General features: G+C 44.6%; 1 protein-coding gene across 1 annotated transcript in view; it reads left to right on the top strand.

The window, feature by feature from the left end:
• Window positions 1-17,751, top strand: part of FARP2 (FERM, ARH/RhoGEF and pleckstrin domain protein 2) — a 134,358-nt gene that overhangs the window by 63,706 nt on the left and 52,901 nt on the right. The window contains exons 8-12 of the mRNA XM_025403973.1: window positions 6,967-7,108; window positions 9,538-9,701; window positions 10,670-10,738; window positions 12,097-12,154; window positions 17,356-17,611. Of these exons, the coding sequence (XP_025259758.1) occupies window positions 6,967-7,108; window positions 9,538-9,701; window positions 10,670-10,738; window positions 12,097-12,154; window positions 17,356-17,611 (689 nt within the window). The remainder of the gene's footprint in view (window positions 1-6,966; window positions 7,109-9,537; window positions 9,702-10,669; window positions 10,739-12,096; window positions 12,155-17,355; window positions 17,612-17,751) is intronic.

Raw genomic sequence — 17,751 nt, forward strand, 5'->3', positions numbered from 1 at the left:
AATTAGCCAGGCATGGTGGCAGGCACCTGTAATCCCAGCTACTCAGGAGGCTGAGGCAGGAGAATCAGTTGAACCAAGGAGGTGGAGGCTGCAGTGAGCCAAGATCATGCCATTGCACTCCAGCCTGGACAACAAGAGTGAAATTCCATCTCAAAACAAAAAAAAATACCTAAATATAAAACCAGAAACTATAAAAACCCTAGAAGAGGGCCAGGCACAGTGGCTCACATCTGAATCCCAGCACTTTGGGAGGCGAACAGGGGCAGATCTCTTGATGTCAGGAGTTCAAGACCAACCTGGCCAACGTGGTGAAGCCCCGTCTCTACTAATATAATAATTAACTGGGCATGATAGTGGGTGCCTATAACCCCAGCTACTCAATAGACTGAGGCAGGAGAACCACTTGAACCTGGGAGGCGGAGGCGAACCAGTGAGCCAAGGTCAAGCCACTATACTCCAGTCTGGGCGATGAAGTGAGACCCTGTCTCAAAAAACAAAACAAATCAAAACAAAAAAAACAACCCTGGAAGAAAATCTAGGCAATACCATTCAGGACATAGGCACAGCCAAAGATTTCATGACGAAAATGCCAAAAGCAATTGCAACAAAAGCAAAAATTGATAAATAAGATTTAATTAAACTGAAAAGTTTATGCACAGCAAAAGAAACTATCATCAGAGTGAACAGACAGCCCTACAGAATGGGAGAAAAATTTTGCAGTCTATCCGTCCAACAAAGGACAATAGTGGAGAAGACCCAAGAACTCCCCGGAAGGAGGGAGAAAGAAGTGTGATTTAAAATGGCCTCAAACTATTCAGTAGCAATACTGGAAGCTAGAAAGCAATGGGGCAGGCAGTAGTTCCAAAATTAAAAGGAAATTATTTCCAAACTAATTCTTTATTTATTTATTTATTTATTTATTTATTTTTGAGACTGCAGTTTTATTATTACTCAAATCAGTTTCCCCGAGCATTTGGCGATAGTTTTTTAAGAACAGTTTGGTGTGGGGGGCTCCAGACTAGAATTCTGTGCTGTGCCCACATGAGTTCTGTACGGAGAAAGGCTTCTTTCAGATATGTAGATTTTGTAAAAATGTGACTGCTGCCCGCCCTTTGTCAGGAAAAACTAGAGGAGAGAATAAACTAAAAATGAGAAAGAAGGAAATAGGGTGCTCCACATCCGAGATAGGCAAAGGAAGACACAGGCTGTGCCTGCCGAGAGCATCCACCAACACTAGAGCAGAGGGCAGGGCCCCGGGAGAGAGGGTAGACCAGGGACTCAGTTCTTGTGCTGGACCATGTGGAAGAGTGTTAACTAGTGATAGGTACGTGCCAATGAAGCAGATGAAAAGAGGCAATTAGGATTCTCAAGGAAATTTTGAAGAAGGAAGCTTTACTTTATAATATAAAAAATGTAGTTAAATTCACCATGGCTGAGTGTGTGAGCAATACTTACATGACCATTAACATAAATACTGAATTTAAAATTTACCAACAATTAGGAGAGTGTGGGGACGGGCAGGTGTGAGGTATTGGTGGTGACAGAACCTGAGGGGGCAAGATTTCAAAGTGGAAAATGTGCTTGCTGTCATCAATGTGCTTTTCAGAAACACTGGCTAATGAATAGACGCCTAAGAGTAAATCCCAGACAGGCAGCCAATACAGGTGCAGCTGGTTCTGTCTGAGGAAGAAGACTTGATGTGGAGTGGGTGACCCTGAGCTGGCTGGGTTTGTTTCCAGTCTTGTAGTCTATTTGGTATTTTCAGATATGCCCTGGATTGTTGGGTGAATATGAAAATGAAAGCAGTAGATTTTAGCGTTCGACAGCTAACTGTGCAGCTTTAAAAGTGTTGTCTTAGTCTGTCAAGTCAGGGTGCAGTAGATGAAAGCAGTGATTGTTCTTGGATTTTCTGTTTATTTCTCCTTTAAGGACAGTGGTTAAGACCCTGGGATATACACTTGGCCCTCCATATCCACAGGAAAATAAACAATAAAAAACAATACAGGCTGGGCGTGGTAGCTCACATCTGTAATCCCAGCACTTTGGGAGGCCAAGGCTGGTGGATCACCTGAGGTCGGGAGTTCGAGACCAGTCTGGCCAACATGGTGAAACCCCATTCTCTACTAAAAATACAAAAATTAGCCAGGTATGGTGGCAGGTGCCTGTAATACTAGCTACTCAGGTGGCTGAGGCAGGAGAATCGCTTGAATTCAGGAGGTCGAGGTTGCAGTGAACCAAGATCGCGCCATTGCACTCCAGCCTGGGCAGCAAGAGTGAAACTGTCTCAAAACACACACATGTGTGTGTATGTAATTTTTTAAAAAATACAAATTTAACACAGTACAGTAAAACTATTTACGTGACATTTACATTGTATTAGGTACATAAGTAATCTAGAAATGATTTTATTAAAGTATACAGGAAGCCCAGCATGGTAGCTCAAGCCTATAATCCCAGCACTTAGGAAGGTCAAGGCAAGAGAATCACCACAGCTCAGGAGACCAGCCTTAGCAACAAAGCAAGACCTCATCTCTACAAAAATAAAAATAAAGTACACAAGAGGGTGTGCATAGGTTATATGCAAATACTACACCATTTTCTATCAGAGACTATTTGGGTACTAGGGTAGAGGGTCCTGGAACCAATTCCCTACAGATACCAAAAGACAGCTGTAGAAATTTCTTATTTTGACCAGAAGGGATTGAACAAGCAGCTGGAGCAGTTATGTGGGGGGCTCTGAGCTATTGTCAGCCTCCTTCCTGGGAGGGCTTCATCTCTCACCTCCGTGGCAGGCCTTCACTCTCTTTTTTTTTTTTTTTTTTTTTGAGACGGAGTCTCACTCTGTCGCCCAGGCGGGAGTGCAATGGTGCGATCTCAGCTTATTGCACCCTCCGCCTCCCAGGTTCAAACGATTCTCCTACCTCAGCCTCCCGAGCAGGTGGGACTTACAGGCGGGTGCCACCACATCCAGCTAATTTTTTTGTATTTTTAGTAGAGGCAGGATTTCACTGTGCTAGCCAGGGTGGTCTTGATCTCCTGACCTCATGATCCTCCTGCCTCGGCCTCCCAAAGTGCTGGGATTACAGGCATGAGCCACCACGCCCAGCCTAGGCCCTCGGTTTTTTAGACTCTGTCCTAGATATATAAATAATACCTAGAGCTGGGGCTGTGGGGATTTTGTTTCCTTTTGTTGATGTTTTGTTTTGCTTTGTTTTTGAGAATACAATTTAGGAGAGGAACTTTGAGAATGTAGTTGAAAATCCTCCAATATTTTACTTTTTTTTTTTTTTGAAACGGAGTCTCCCTTTGTCGCCCAGGCTGGAGTACGGTGGCGCAGTCTCTGCTCACTGCATCCTCCACCTCCTGGGTTCAAACGATTTTCCTGCCTCAGCCTCCTGAGTAGCTGGGATTACAGGCACCAGCCACCATGTCCAGCTAATTTTTTTTTTTTTTAATTCCTGACCTCAGGTGATCTGCTCACCTCGGCCTCCCAAAGTGCTGGGATCACAGGCGTGAGCCACCACACCTGGCCTTCAATATTTTACTTTCAGTAGAAATTAGAGTGACTTAGTGTTTTAGCAATATTTTGGGAACTAGGAAGCTTAAGTTCTCATTTAGACCCTAACATTTGTATCTTGGCTTTGAGAACATCTCACTCAGGACTTTTTTTTTAATTGAGATAAAATGTATATGCCATAAAATTCACCATGTTGAAGTATGCAGTTCAGTTGTTTCAGGATACTTACACAGTTATATGACCATCACTACTATCTAATTTCAGAACATTTTCTTCAACCCAAAAAGAGACCCTCATACTCTTTAGCAGTTACTCCGCCAGTCCCCAGCAACCACTGATATCTAGAACAGGCAACCATCAGGACATTCCCTCTATGGATTTACCTATTCTAGGTATTTCGTATAAATGGGATCATATAAACATGTCTGTTGTGTGTAGTGTTTCCTTGTTTTCAGGTTCACTCATGTGGTCACATGTGTCAGTGTTTTACTCCTTCTTATGACTAAAGGGGTTTGTTTTTTTCTTTGGAGCTGTCTCTGAGGGGACTGTGTCCCTCACTTTGCTGCCTCTTACATTGAGTTTGCAGACAAGAGTAAATGTTGGTAATATCAAACGTATAGTCGCTGAAATTCCCAGGCAGTGTCTCAGACGTTTTTTAAATTTTATTTTGAAACCATTTCAAGCTTATAGAAAAGCTACACAAACAGCACAGAAAGGTCCTGCTGGCCTTTACCTGAGATGCCCATCTGCCTTTAACTGGTTGTCCCAGTGTTATTTACTACAGAAGGTCCAATCTGGGAGCAAATACTGTACCCAGGCATTGTGTCTCTCTGGTCTCTGCAATCTGGAATATTCTTCTTCCCTTGGTTTTCATGACCTTGACATTTTGGAAGATTACAGGGCGGTCATTTTGTAGAATGTTTATGATATGGGATTGTCCAGTGCTTCCTCAGGATCAGACCCTGGGCTCACTGCCTAGGTGAGAAACTCCCGGAGTGGTGATGTATCCTGATTCATGTAGTACATAGGGTCCATCTGTCCCATTGGTGGTGGTGGTAACATTGATCACTTGGTCAAGATGATGTTTGCCAGCTTTTCTGTATACAAAGTTACTTTTGACTAGATAGTGGCTCATGCCTATAGTCCCAACAGAAGCTGAAGCAAGAGGATCACTTGAAGCCAGGTGTTTGAGACCAGCCTGGGCAACATAGCAAGACCTCATCTCTACAAAAGGTCCTACTGGCCTTTTCCTGAGATGCCCATCTGCCTTTAACCAGTTAAACAAAAAAAATTAAAAATAGAAAATTAGCCAGGATTGGTATCAGGTGCCCATAGTCCCAGCTGCTCCAGAGGCTGAGACAGGATGATTGCTTGAGCCCAAGAGTCTGAGGCTCCTTATCTCTTAAGGAAAGAAAAGTTACTTTTTGTCCTTTGTAACTAAGTATTTTATGAAGAGATACTTTGAGACTAAATAAATATCTCGAACCTCATCCCACTCATCTTCTAGTTCAATCACTGTGATGGTTGCCCGATGAGGACTCTTTAAATCCCGTTCTTCCTACTACTGCAAGGAAGAGTTTCCTCTCCATTTATTTAGTTTATGTCACTGTGGATTCATAGATTCGAATCTGATACTTGATAATCTGTAGGTTTCATTATTTATTTTTATCTTTAACTTTCCCGCATTTGGCCCAAGGGAGGCTCTTCAAGCTGCCTCTCGTGTCCTTTTTTTTTTTTTTTTTTTTTTTTGAGACGGAGTCTTGCTCCGTCGCCCAGGCTGGAGTGCAGTGGCCGGATCTCAGCTCACTGCAAGCTCCGCCTCCCAGGTTTACGCCATTCTCCTGCCTCAGCCTCCCGAGTAGCTGGGACTACAGGCGCCCGCCATCTCGCCCGACTGGTTTTTTGTATTTTTTAGTAGAGACGGGGTTTCACTATGTTAGCCAGGATGGTCTTGATCTTCTGACCTCGTGATCCACCCGTCTTGGCCTCCCAAAGTGCTGGGATTACAGGCTTGAGCCACCGCGCCCAGCCTCATGTCCTTCTTATATGTCCTTTTATTTTATGAGCACTTCTTTGCTTTCTTACAAAATAAGACATGCCAGCCTTGTTTTGTACTTTGCCTGCTTCACCGTGGAGTCAGCCATTTCCCCACAGAGCCCAGCCGTTTTAGTGAAGACTGGTATTTGGAGACCAAGATCCATGTGCCCATTGCTTTGTGAGGTGTCGCCACTCCTGGCCCTCTCAATAGATAATGCTATACACGTGTACATACACCCACTCACCTCACATATCTATATTTACCTTTGTATCTGTGTCTGTATCTGCTGAGACCAGGAATTCCCATCGTTTGCTCCTGTTACACTCTAGCACTATATTCTAGCTTCAGTGAGAAACCTGACTCTACTCCAGCCCTGCCTGGCCACTATCACTGCCCCTTCCAGACCACCCTCCTTGCAGGAGCAAACTTCAAACAATGTATAATATTAACACTGATTTTACAATTTTTTGCAATAAAACCTTATCAAAGAAATTAAAATTAGCCAGGTGCGGTGGGTCATGCCTGTAATCCCAGCACTTTGGGAGGCCAAGGTGGATGGATCACCTGAGGTCAGGAGTTCAAGACCAGCCTGGCCAACATGGTGAAACCCCATCTCTACTAAAAAACAAAAATTAACCAGGTGTGGTGGCACACACCTGTAGTCCCAGCTGCTCAGGAGACTGAGGCAGGAGAATTGCTTGAACCCAGGAGGCGGAGGTTACAGTGATTGGAGATTATACCACTGCACTCTAGCCTGGGTGATAGAGTGAGACTCTGTCTCAAAAAAAAAAAAAAACAAAGCACAAATCTTTCCATTTCTTCTTTTAATTGTCTGTTTCCTATAAATATTTGAAACAATATGGGGAGAGATACAAGTCCAAGTGTATCTTCCTGGTGAATTGCTTTTAAATTATGTAAGGCCTCTTTCTCATGCATTGTATCTGATGATAATATTGCTCCACCAGCTTTCTTTTGGTCAGTTGTTGAGTACATCTTTTCCATCTCTTTGAACCTTTCAGTGTTCTTATGTTCCAGATGTGCCTTGAGTTTGAGACCAGTCTGAACAACATAGCCAAGACCTCATCTCTACAAAAAAAAATTAAAAATAGAAAATTAGGCAGGATTGGTGTCTGGTGTCTGTAGTCCCAGCTGCTCCAGAGGCTGAGGCAGGATGATTGCTTGAGCCCAGGAGTTTGAGGCTGCAGTGAGCGGAGATTGCACCACTGCACTCTAGTCTGGGCAACAGAGCAAGACTCCCTCTCAAAAAAAATAAATTAATTATCTTTCTAGAACAGATAGATTAGTTATTGACATTTTAAGTCAGAGCCATTTCAGGTATAATGGTAAAATGCCAAGTAGATTACTGTGTTGGCAAAGATGTAATTTAAGCATTCCCTATTTCATGAGAAAGGGGTTATGTGTTAGATTACAAATGTAATCTGTCTCTTGAATTTCAGGGCACCACCAAAATCAACACTTTCAATTGGTCCAAGGTCCGTAAACTAAGCTTCAAGAGGAAAAGATTTCTTATCAAACTTCATCCAGAGGTTCATGTAAGTATTATTTTTAGCTTTTTGTTTTGTTTTGTTTTGTTTTGAGACAGAGTTTCGCTCTTATTGCCCAGGCTGGAGTGCGATGGCATGATCTCGGCTCACCGCAACCTCCGCCTCCTGGGTTCAAGCGATACTCCTGCCTTAACCTCCCAAGTAGCTGTAATTACAGGCATGTACCACCACACCTGGCTAATTTTGTATTTTTAGTAGAGACAGGGTTTCTCCATGTTGGTCAAGCTGGTCTTGAACTCCTGACCTCAGGTGATCCACCCGCCTTAGCCTCCCAAAGTGCTGGGATTACAGGCGTGAGCCACCGCGCCCAGCCTATTTTGACCATTTTTTAACTCATAATTTATTCTGCTAAAACATAACTACGTTGTAAATCATTTCAGCATAATGCACACAAGAACTCAAGGACAGGATTCGGGACTTAGGTCTGGAGGGGCTGAGGGCAGTCTGCCTAGCTGGTCTCACACTTACCTCTCCCAGGAACCTTGTCACTCACATGTTGCTGGCTCAAAACCCCAGGGTTTCACATTCAGTGGGTCTGGGATGAACCCAAGAAGGTACACATCTGACAAGCTCCCAGGGGCTGCTGAGAACCATGGTTATGGCAGCCTCTTTGTCCTCTAGGTAATGAAGCTGAAGAACAAAGTGTTCAAAATGATCTAAAGCCCTCCAGCAATTGAGAGCTTCAGAATGAATTGAGGAGTGCCCCAGTGTTCTCTTGTGTCCTTCATTCAGAAATTGATCTTTGAATAGCTCTAACTGAAGAAGCATTGATTATCAGGAAGTAAATATTCCTTTCTTTACTGACTGCTCATTAATAAAGTAATAGTTACATGTGAATTTACTGAAATGAGTAAAAATGGAAAAAATAAATGCCTGTGCAGTGTATTTGGTAAAACCCAGTACTTCCAGTTATTCAAAGATGTTCCAGCTGCTGCATTTCCGTTGTACAAAAGGAGTTAGAAAATAAAAAGATTTGCCAAGCTACCGTGGGGTTTGAAGCTTAAGAGAGAGCCATGCCTGTGTCAGCCCAGACACGTTTTGGGTTATGGGAGATTTATAGCCCTTGGGCCAGTCAGAAGAAAAGTTTTGCCTTCGCCTTTACAAGGCACTTGAGTAGTGGGGCTTCTGTCACTCACTGGGTTCCCGTGCGATATGTAAGTGTGTTTGCTTCTGTCACTCACTGGGTTCCCATGCGATATGTAAGTGTGTTTGCTTCTGTCACTCACTGGGTTCACGTGCGGTATGTAAGTGTGTTTGCTTTTGGTAGAAGGCTTGAAAGTGGCTTTAATTGGTGCACAAATATCTCTTCTGTGGATGAAAGGAAAGTAGAAGGAATGCCAGACACACATACAAAACACAAGTAAAAGCTGTTTTACTCTGTGAGTAAAAAAAAAAAAGTTTCTTGCAGTTATTCTGAGATGATAGGGAAAGTTCACCAAAGCAGCTATTAACTTGAATAGGGCGATAAGTGAAAGCCCAGAACTGTTTGCATCTGCAGTTAGCAAAGTTACACTTTACATACCTGAGCACTTTTTTAAAGACTAAATGTTAGATTCAAAGTGTTACAGTCTTTGTGGAAGGTAACTGGGTAACATACATCAGCAGGTTCAAAGATGTGCAGCCTTTGAGCTCAGAGTTCCATTTCCAGGAGTTTATCCTAAGGAATAACTGAGAGTGAATGCAGTTTCTTCAGGGCGATATTTGTGGGCCTGAAAACTGCATGTCCTGAACATCTAAAACATTCTAGATTTTAAAAATATATACCATGTAGAAACAATTCAGCAATAACTATAAATATGTCAACTGGCATGAAAAATGCCATCCTTTGCTAGGTGGGAAAAGTGTTTACAAAGATATAATTCAGAATGTTGATAGTTGTGTGATTGTGGGTGACTTAATTTTTCTGCTGTTTCTACTGTGAATATAAATACTGTTTCTCTTTTCTTAATTAAGCAAATGGAACCAGAAGACTTTGTATACAATTTTTAGAAAATCCTTCCTGGGCTGGGTGCAGTAGTGCACACCTGTAATCCCAGTACTTTGGGAGGCTGAGGTGGGCAGATCGCTTGGGCTCAGGAGTTCAAGACCAGCCTAGCCAACATGACAAAACCCTTTTTCTACAAAAAAATACAAAAATCATCTAGGCCTGGTGTCATGCACCTGTAGTCCCTCCTGAGGGGGTGGAGGGGAGCGACTGAGGTGGGAGAATTGTTTGAGCCTGGGAGGTTGAAGTTACAGTGAGCCAAGATCACGCCATTGCACTCCAGCCTGGGCGCAGAGCAAGATCCTGTCTCAAAAAAAATCCTTACTAATTTTTAATTTTGGAATTCCCTGTTGTGTGATCTGCTTCCTAAATGTACTTTCTCTTGTCCAATACTTCATTCTTGAATTAATTAACCTTTATGTTTTGTTTCTAGGGACCTTACCAGGACACATTAGAATTTTTGTTGGGTAGTAGAGATGAATGTAAGAACTTCTGGAAGATATGTGTGGAGTATCACACCTTTTTTAGACTTTTGGACCAACCTAAGCCAAAAGCGAAAGCTGTCTTCTTCAGCCGGGGCTCCTCCTTCAGATACAGGTAGGGGCCATGCCATGACTTGCATGGGCCCCTCACTGGTTTGTAAAGCTGAGAAAATAGGTAATTCTTAGTCAAGAAAGAAATGTTATAAAATATTTCAGAGAATTACACACAAAGTGGAGGTATTGTGAAAGAATAACTAGAGGAAGCATATGAAATAAAATAGTGGAAAAAAATAGGTTTAATAAAAACTTTGCTTACAAATTCAGTTACGCTTACTACAAAGTATAACTTTAAAATATATATGTGGGCCAGGCCCAGTGGCTCACACCTGTAATCCCAGCACTTTGGAAGGCCAAGGTGGGTGGATCATTTGAGGTCAGGAACTCGAGATCAACCTGGCCAACATGGTGAAAACCCATCTCTACTAAAAATACAAAAATTAGCTGGACGTGTTGGCGGGCACCTGTAATCCCAGCTACTCGGGAGGCTAAGGCATGAGAATCACTTAAACCCAGGAGGCAGAGATCTCGCCACTACACTCCACCCTGGCCAATAGAGCAAGACTCAGTCTTAAAAAAATAAAATATAGGCCAGGCGCAGTGGCTCATGCCTGTAATCCCAGCACTTGGGAGGCCGAGGCGGGCGGATCACAAGGTCAGAAGATCGAAACCATCCTGGCTAACACAGTGAAACCCTGTCTCTTACTAAAAATACAAAAAAAAAAAAAAAAATTAGCCGGGCATGGTGGCGGGCGCCTGTAGTCCCAGCTACTTGGGAGGCTGAGGCAGGAGAATGGCGTGAACCCGGGAGGCGGAGCTTGCAGTGAGTCGAGATCGCACCACTGCTCTCCAGCCTATTTTTTTTTTGAGACTCCGTCTCAAAAAAAAATAAAATAGAAAAAAAATTAAAAAATAAAATATATATGTGTATATTTATGAGAGAGGATGGGTAAATCTTTTGTCTTTTACTCTAAAATTAATGCTGACTTACTGTTCTTTATTAAAAATCTGAATCTTTATTCACAGTGGAAGAACTCAGAAGCAACTAGTAGATTATTTCAAAGACAGTGGAATGAAGAGAATTCCATATGAAAGGTAAGCTCTGGCCTTTACGATGTAAAGTGTATGCCTTTAAAATTAATATTTAAATATATATATGGAGAGAGAGCGAGAAGAGTGACTGAGTCTTTCTCTGTCACCTAAGCTGAAGTACAGTGGCACGATCACAGCTCACTGCAGCTTCAGACTCCTGGGCTCAAGCAATCCTCCTACCTCAGCCTCCCAAATAGCTGGGACTATAGGCACACACCAGCATCCCCTAGCTAGTTTGTTTTTTTGTTTTTTTTTCTGTAGAGACAGGGTCTTGCTATGTTGCCCAGGCTAGTGTCAAACATGTGGGCTCAAGTAATCCTTCAACCTCAGCCTCCCAAAGTGCTGGGATTATAGGTGTGAGCCACCATGCCCAGCGTATTTTAAATATTAATCTTTACTTGACTAAAAGTCACTTCAAATACATGAACGTGTATTTTTTTTTTTTTTTTTTTTTGAGACGGAGTCTCGCTCTGTCGCCCAGGCTGGAGTGCAGTGGCCGGATCTCGGCTCACTGCAAGCTCCGCCTCCCGGGTTCACGCCATTCTCCGGCCTCAGCCTCCCGAGTAGCTGGGACTACAGGCGCCCGCCACCTCGCCCGGCTAGTTTTTTGTATTTCTTAATAGAGACGGGGTTTCACCGTGTTAGCCAGGATGGTCTCGATCTCCTGACCTCGTGATCCGCCCGTCTCGGCCTCCCAAAGTGCTGGGATTACAGGCTTGAGCCACCGCGCCCGGCCATGAACGTGTATTTTTACAGGAGTTCAGTTTCAATGTTTTAAAGAAAGTGGATTTGTAATATTTTTTCTTTTGAGACAGAGTCTCGCTCTGTCGCCCAGACTGGAGTGCAGTGGTGCAATCTCAGCTCACTGCAAGTTCCGCCTCCCAGGTTCACGCCATTCTTCTGCCTCAGCCTCCCAAGTAGCTGGGACTACAGGCGCCCGCCACCACGCCTGGCAGATTTTTTGTACTTTTAGTAGAGATGGGGTTTCACCTTGTTAGCCAGGATGGTCTCGATCTCCTGACCTCATGATCCACCCACCTTGGTCTCCCAAAGTGCTGGGATTACAGGCGTGAGCCACCGCGCCTGGCCTATAGTAAACTTTTAATCTGAAAATTCTTGTTGTTTCTCTGCATGTGGAATTTTTTCCTTTAGTGTGAGTGTGTAATCTTACCTCTCTTGGGACCTCTGTTTTTTATTTGAATTCTTATTTTCCATTATCCTGCCCCTTTCTAGTTAGATACCTCTTAGCTACATTTTCATGGGAGGTTTTCTTCATGGATACAGTACATGCTTGCTGCTTTAAAAACAGGCGCTGAGTAAGGGAGGGTTTGGTTTCTCACAGCTTGTTCTCTGTTTTGCAGAAGGCACAGCAAGACTCACATGTCCATTCGTGCTCTGACTGCAGACCTACCAAAACAGGTTAGTCTTTTCTGGTTAAAAATGTAGACAATAGTAGTTACCTGTACTCTTTTGGAAAATAATCTGTCATTATTATAACAAGAGTCTTAAAATTAATGATATTATTTAATTCAGCAATTCTAATTCTGGGACTCTGTTTTCAGAAAGGAGTCCTAAATAGAAAACCAGCAGGGCAGTGGCTCATGCCTATAATCCCAGCACCTTGGGAGGCCAAGGCAGGAGGATTGCTTAAGTCCAGGAATTCGAGACCAGCCTGGGCAACATGGCGAAATCTCGTCTCTACAAAAAATACAAAAATTAGCTGAGCACGATGGTGGCTCACGGGTAGTCTCAGCTACTCAGGGAACTGAGGTGGAAGAATGGCTTGAGCCCAGGAATTTGGGGCTACAGTGAGCCAAGATAGTGCCACTACAGTCCAGCCTGGATGACAGAGCAAGATCTCATCTCAAAAAAGAGAGAGAGAGAAAGCCTGTATGTTGAGATGTGCATTGTAATGTTGTGTATAATACACTACAAAATCGTGACAACTCTCATCTGTGCCAGATGACTTACTAACTACGTTTTTAGCTATATTCACTTAGTAGGATTTTTTTGTTAACCACTAAAAGCATGGCTTAAAAAAGAGTATGTGGTAACATGGGGAAGTTCTTGCTGTTATGTTACAAATGAAAAGCAGGAAACAAATTTATATCTCTATGTCTTTGTCATGATTGCAACTATATCAAAACAAAGATATACCAACTCACACAGACACTTCACACAAAAACATTTGACAAGAATGTCCCAGCATGTGACAATAGCTGTTCCGTGCCACTGTGATGGGACATCAGCGACCTTCTCATGTTTCAGGTCTACTTCACTGCAATCCCTTCCCATTTTTATGGTGGCGTGTTAACTTCCACGTGCAAGCATATTTTTACGTTGCATCTTGCTTGTTTTGTTTTGTTTTCCCAGACAGAGTCTTACTCTCTTGCCCAGGCTGGAGTGCAGTGGCATGATCTAGGCTCACTGAAACCTCTGCCTCCTGGGTTCAAGTAATTCTCGTTCCTTAGCCCCTCAAGTAGCTGTGATTACAGGCACACACCACCATGCCTGGCTGACTTTTTTGTTTTTTTTTTTTTTTTTTTGAGATGGAGTCTTGCTCTGTTGCCCAGGCTGGAGTGCAGTGGTGCGATCTCGGCTCACTGCAAGCTCTGCTCCCCGGGTTCACACCATTCACCTGCCTCAGCCTCCCGAGTAGCTGGGACTACAGACGCCCGCCACCACGCCCGGCTAATTTTTTTGTATTTTTAGTAGAGACGGGGTTTCACTGTGTTAGCCAGGATGGTCTCGATTTCCTGACCTCATGATCTGCCCTCCTCGGCCTCCCAAAAGTGCTGGGATTGCAGGCGTGAGCCACCGCGCCTGGCCACCTGACTGATTCTTGTGTTTTTTAGTAGAGATGTGGTTTCACCATGTTGGTGAGACTGGTCTCGAACTCCTGGCCTCAAGTGATCCACCTGCCTTGGCCTCCCAAAGTGCTGGGAATATAGGTAGGAGCCACCGTGCCCAGTCAGAATCTTGATATTTTTATATAACAGATCATAAGTTTTTCTTCATGGTGCTACAATTTCGTATTTATAACCTTTATCTCTGTTCAATGTTAATTTTTAATGGTTTGTCATTTATGCTGTCATAGCACTTCAGAAGCTACACTTGCACCTCATTATATTAAAAGTTATGTGAACTGGGCACAGTGGCTCACACCCTTATTCCCAGCTACTTGAGAGGTGAGGCTGGAGGATTGCTTGAAGCCAGGAGTTCAAGACCAGCCTGGACAACATCGTGAGACCCATCTATCTGAAGATTTTTTTTAATTAGTCAGGTGTAGTGGCACCAACTATAGTCCCAGCTACTTGGGAGGCTGAGGTATGAGGATCACTTGAGCCCAGGAGTTCAAGGCTGCAGTGAGCCACAGTTGTACCACTGCACTCCAGACTAGGCAACAGGGTGAGAATGTCTCAAAAAAAAAAAGCTCATGGTGTCCCAGTTTTTTTCCATGGGTACATGAAAACCTTAAACTCTTTTAGATATGTTTCCTCTTTAGAAATTTCTTGTTATCAGGAGGCTGAGGCAGGAGAATGGCATGAACCCAGGAGGCAGAGCTTGCAGTGAGCCGAGACCACACCACTGCCCTCCAGCCTGGGAGACAAAGCAAGACTCCGTCTCAAAAACAACAACAAGAAAAGAAATTTCTTGTTAATTTAATTCAGTTGAAATGAAAAGGAAGTGTATTTTTTAATTGTTCCTTTACAAAGTTTCTTTTTTTTTTTTTTTGGAGACAGAGTGTCACTCTATCATCTAGGCTGCATGATTACAGCTCATTGCAGCCTCGACCTCCCAGGCTCTGGTGATCCTTCCACCTCAGCCTCCCAAGTAGCTGAGACTACGGGCGCATGCCACCACACCCAACTAATTTTGTATTTTTTTTTTGTAGAGACAGGGTCTCACCATGTTGCCTGGGCTCAAACTCCTGGGCTCAAGTGATCCTTCGGCTTCAGCCTCCCAAATGTTGGGATTACAAGCATGAGCCACCATACCCAACCACAAAGTTAAGAGTTTTTTTGGGCCGGGCGTGGTGGCTCAAGCCTGTAATCCCAGCACTTTGGGAGGCCGAGACGGGTGGATCATGAGGTCAGGAGATCGAGACCATCCTGGCTAACACGGTGAAACCCCATCTCTATTGAAATACAAAAAACTAGCCGGGCGAGGTGGCGGGCGCCTGTAGTCCCAGCTACTCGGGAGGCTGAGGCAGGAGAATGGCGTGAACCCGGGAGGCGGAGCTTGCAGTGAGCCGAGATCCGGCCACTGCACTCCAGCCTGGGCGACAGAGCGAGACTCCGTCTCAAAAAAAAAAAAAGAGTTTTTTTGGCCGGGCATGGTGGCTCACGCCTGTAATCCCAACACTTTGGGAGGCCGAGGCAGGTGGATCACGACTTCAGGAGATCAAGGCCATCCGGGCTAACACAGTGAAACCCCGTCTCTACTAAAAATACAAAACATCAGCCAGGCGTGGTGGCGGGCGCCTGTAGTTCCAGCTACTCGGGAGGCTGAGGCAGGAGAATGGCATGAACTCGGGAGGCGGAGCTTGCAGTGAGCCAAGATCGCGCCACTGCAATCCAGTCTGGGAGACACAGCCAGACTCCGTCTCAAAAAAAAAAGAGTTTTTTTTTCTTTTTTCTTGAGATGGAGTCTCTCTCTGTCACCCAATCTGGAGTGCAGTGGGGCGATCTCAGTTCATTGCAACCTCCACCTCCCGGGTTCAAGTGATTCTCCTGCCTCAGCCTCCCGAGTAGCTGGAACTACAGGCGCCCACCACCACACCCGGCTGATTTTTTGTATTTTTAGTAGAGACGGGGTTTCACCGTGTTAGCCCGGATGGCCTTGATCTCCTGAACTTGTGATCCACCCGACTCGGCCTCCCAAAGTGCTGGGATTACAGGCATGAGCCACCGCGCCCGGTCTTCGGAAGAGTTTAATGTCACAATAAGAATCATCTAAAAGTTACCTTTAAGGATGGGCGCAGTGACTCAACGGCTATAATACCAGCACTTTGGGAGGCTGAGATGGGCAGATCACCTGAGGTCAAGAGTTCGAGACCAGTTTGGCCAACATGGTGAAACCCCGGGTTTAATAAAGTACAAAAATTAATGAGGCATGGTGGTAGGCACCTATAATCCCAGCTATTCTGGAGGCTGAGGCAGGAGAATTGCTTGAACCTGGGAGGTGGAGGTTGCAGTGAGCCGAGATGGCACATTGCACTCCAGCCTGAGCGACAAGAGTGAAACTTCATCTCAAAAATAAATAAATAAAACCTTTACACTTTCAATTATCTTCCATTCCATTTCAAAAGCCACACGAGAATATTGAAAATGGTTGAATAATTGAGACATGATATGATCAGCATTTGAAAATAGGTTAATCTTACGGACTGTGACCTACTATTTTGTTTCTGAAAGCCTAGTAACCAAGCCTTCTGCAGTTACATTTGCACCTTTTGCATATGGTAACACATGCCTGTGTGCATTGCCTGGGTGATAACGTGCATGTGTGCATTGCCTGTGTACATATTGCACAAAAAGTTACTCAGTTGTGTTTGGTTGTATTTTGGTCTGACCATGGTCTTAACGATGTGGCATGTGTATATATAGTAAGGGATGTTCTCGAAGCGTGACTGCATCCCGTGATAGCACACGAGGAGGGACACTTAGCGAGTAGAGGGGGCTCAGCTGTGTCCCTGTGTGTGGAACCATGAGGGGAGGATGTGTTAGGGTGCCCATGGAGTAGTGGGTGATGCAACATAGCCACTTGACATCTAGTCCTGGCCCCTCAGTATTTCCTCATCCTGCTTGGGAGCCGCTTCTCCCTCAGACTTGCAGCCACTCCAGTGCTTTTGGAAGGCCCCAAGGCTCTTGGGCCACTCTCATTGGCAAAGGGCATCCTAGGCAGTGACCCTCAACCTTCTGTTACATGTATGAGTGGATTGGTGTGTGTCCTAACTCCCTGGTGATGATACATCTCTGACAGATGAGTGCACATTACTGTAGAACTTGGACTTGTTACTTACCTGTCAGTACTGTGGTTTAGGGTTCTGTTGGCTGAGTGGAATGGCTCACTCCCTCTCCTGCTGTATTTTACCCCTCAACAAAACTATGAATCTCCTGGTAACGGGATTCCAGGGAGACATGGACCACGTGTCATTAGGTTCTGCAAGATGGAGGTTTTCTTGGCCGGGCATGGTGGCATGTACCTGTAATCCCAGCATGTTGGAAGGCCAAGATGGGTGGATCACTTGAGGCCAGGAGTTTGAGCTATGATGGCACCACTGCACTCCACCCTGGGCAACAGAGCAACACCCTGTCTCTAATAAAAATTAAAAATTGTAATTTATTTTAAAAACTTTTCTTTATTGTGGATATTTCATGTCGTAAGAGAAAAAATGGAATTGTAAGGGTTTGTAAACAGACAATCCTGGGTTGATTTGCAATGCTACTTTTACAAATCTTCGGTTCTACAAGGGAAAGTCTGGTAAATTGCCCATTTTCATAAAAGCTGTGATAGAAATGTGTGGATGCCCTAAGTTAGGCCAGGTGGCTTTGCAACTTCTAGTGGTAATTTGTAACTTTATATCCTTTTTTTCTTTTCTGAATTTTGATCCCCAGAGCATCTCGTTCCCCGAGGGATTGAGGACTCCTGCCTCCCCATCTTCAGCGAATACCTCCTTTTACTCACTCTCTCCCTCCACTCTGGTGCCCCCTGGCCTGCCAGAGTTTAAGGACAGCAGCAGCTCCCTCACAGAGCCCCAGGTTTCCTACATCAAGAGTCCAGCTGCAGAGAGGAGCAGTGGAGCAGTGGCTGGAGGCCCTGACACACCATCGGCCCAGCCCGTCGGGCCCCCCGCACTCCAGCCTGGTCCAGGTGTCGGGTTTTGTCATGTTGTGAGCAGCTGTGGTTCTGTCTGTGCTGGGGGGCAGAGTTTCGGTGCCTTAGACCTAGACACAGGGAGGGCCGGGAGGGAGCTCAGAGCTGCTTGTAAAAATGACAATGGTGGGGATGAC

The sequence above is a fragment of the Theropithecus gelada genome, chromosome 12 (assembly GCF_003255815.1).
Source record: "Theropithecus gelada isolate Dixy chromosome 12, Tgel_1.0, whole genome shotgun sequence".
Classification (NCBI taxonomy): domain Eukaryota; kingdom Metazoa; phylum Chordata; class Mammalia; order Primates; family Cercopithecidae; genus Theropithecus; species Theropithecus gelada.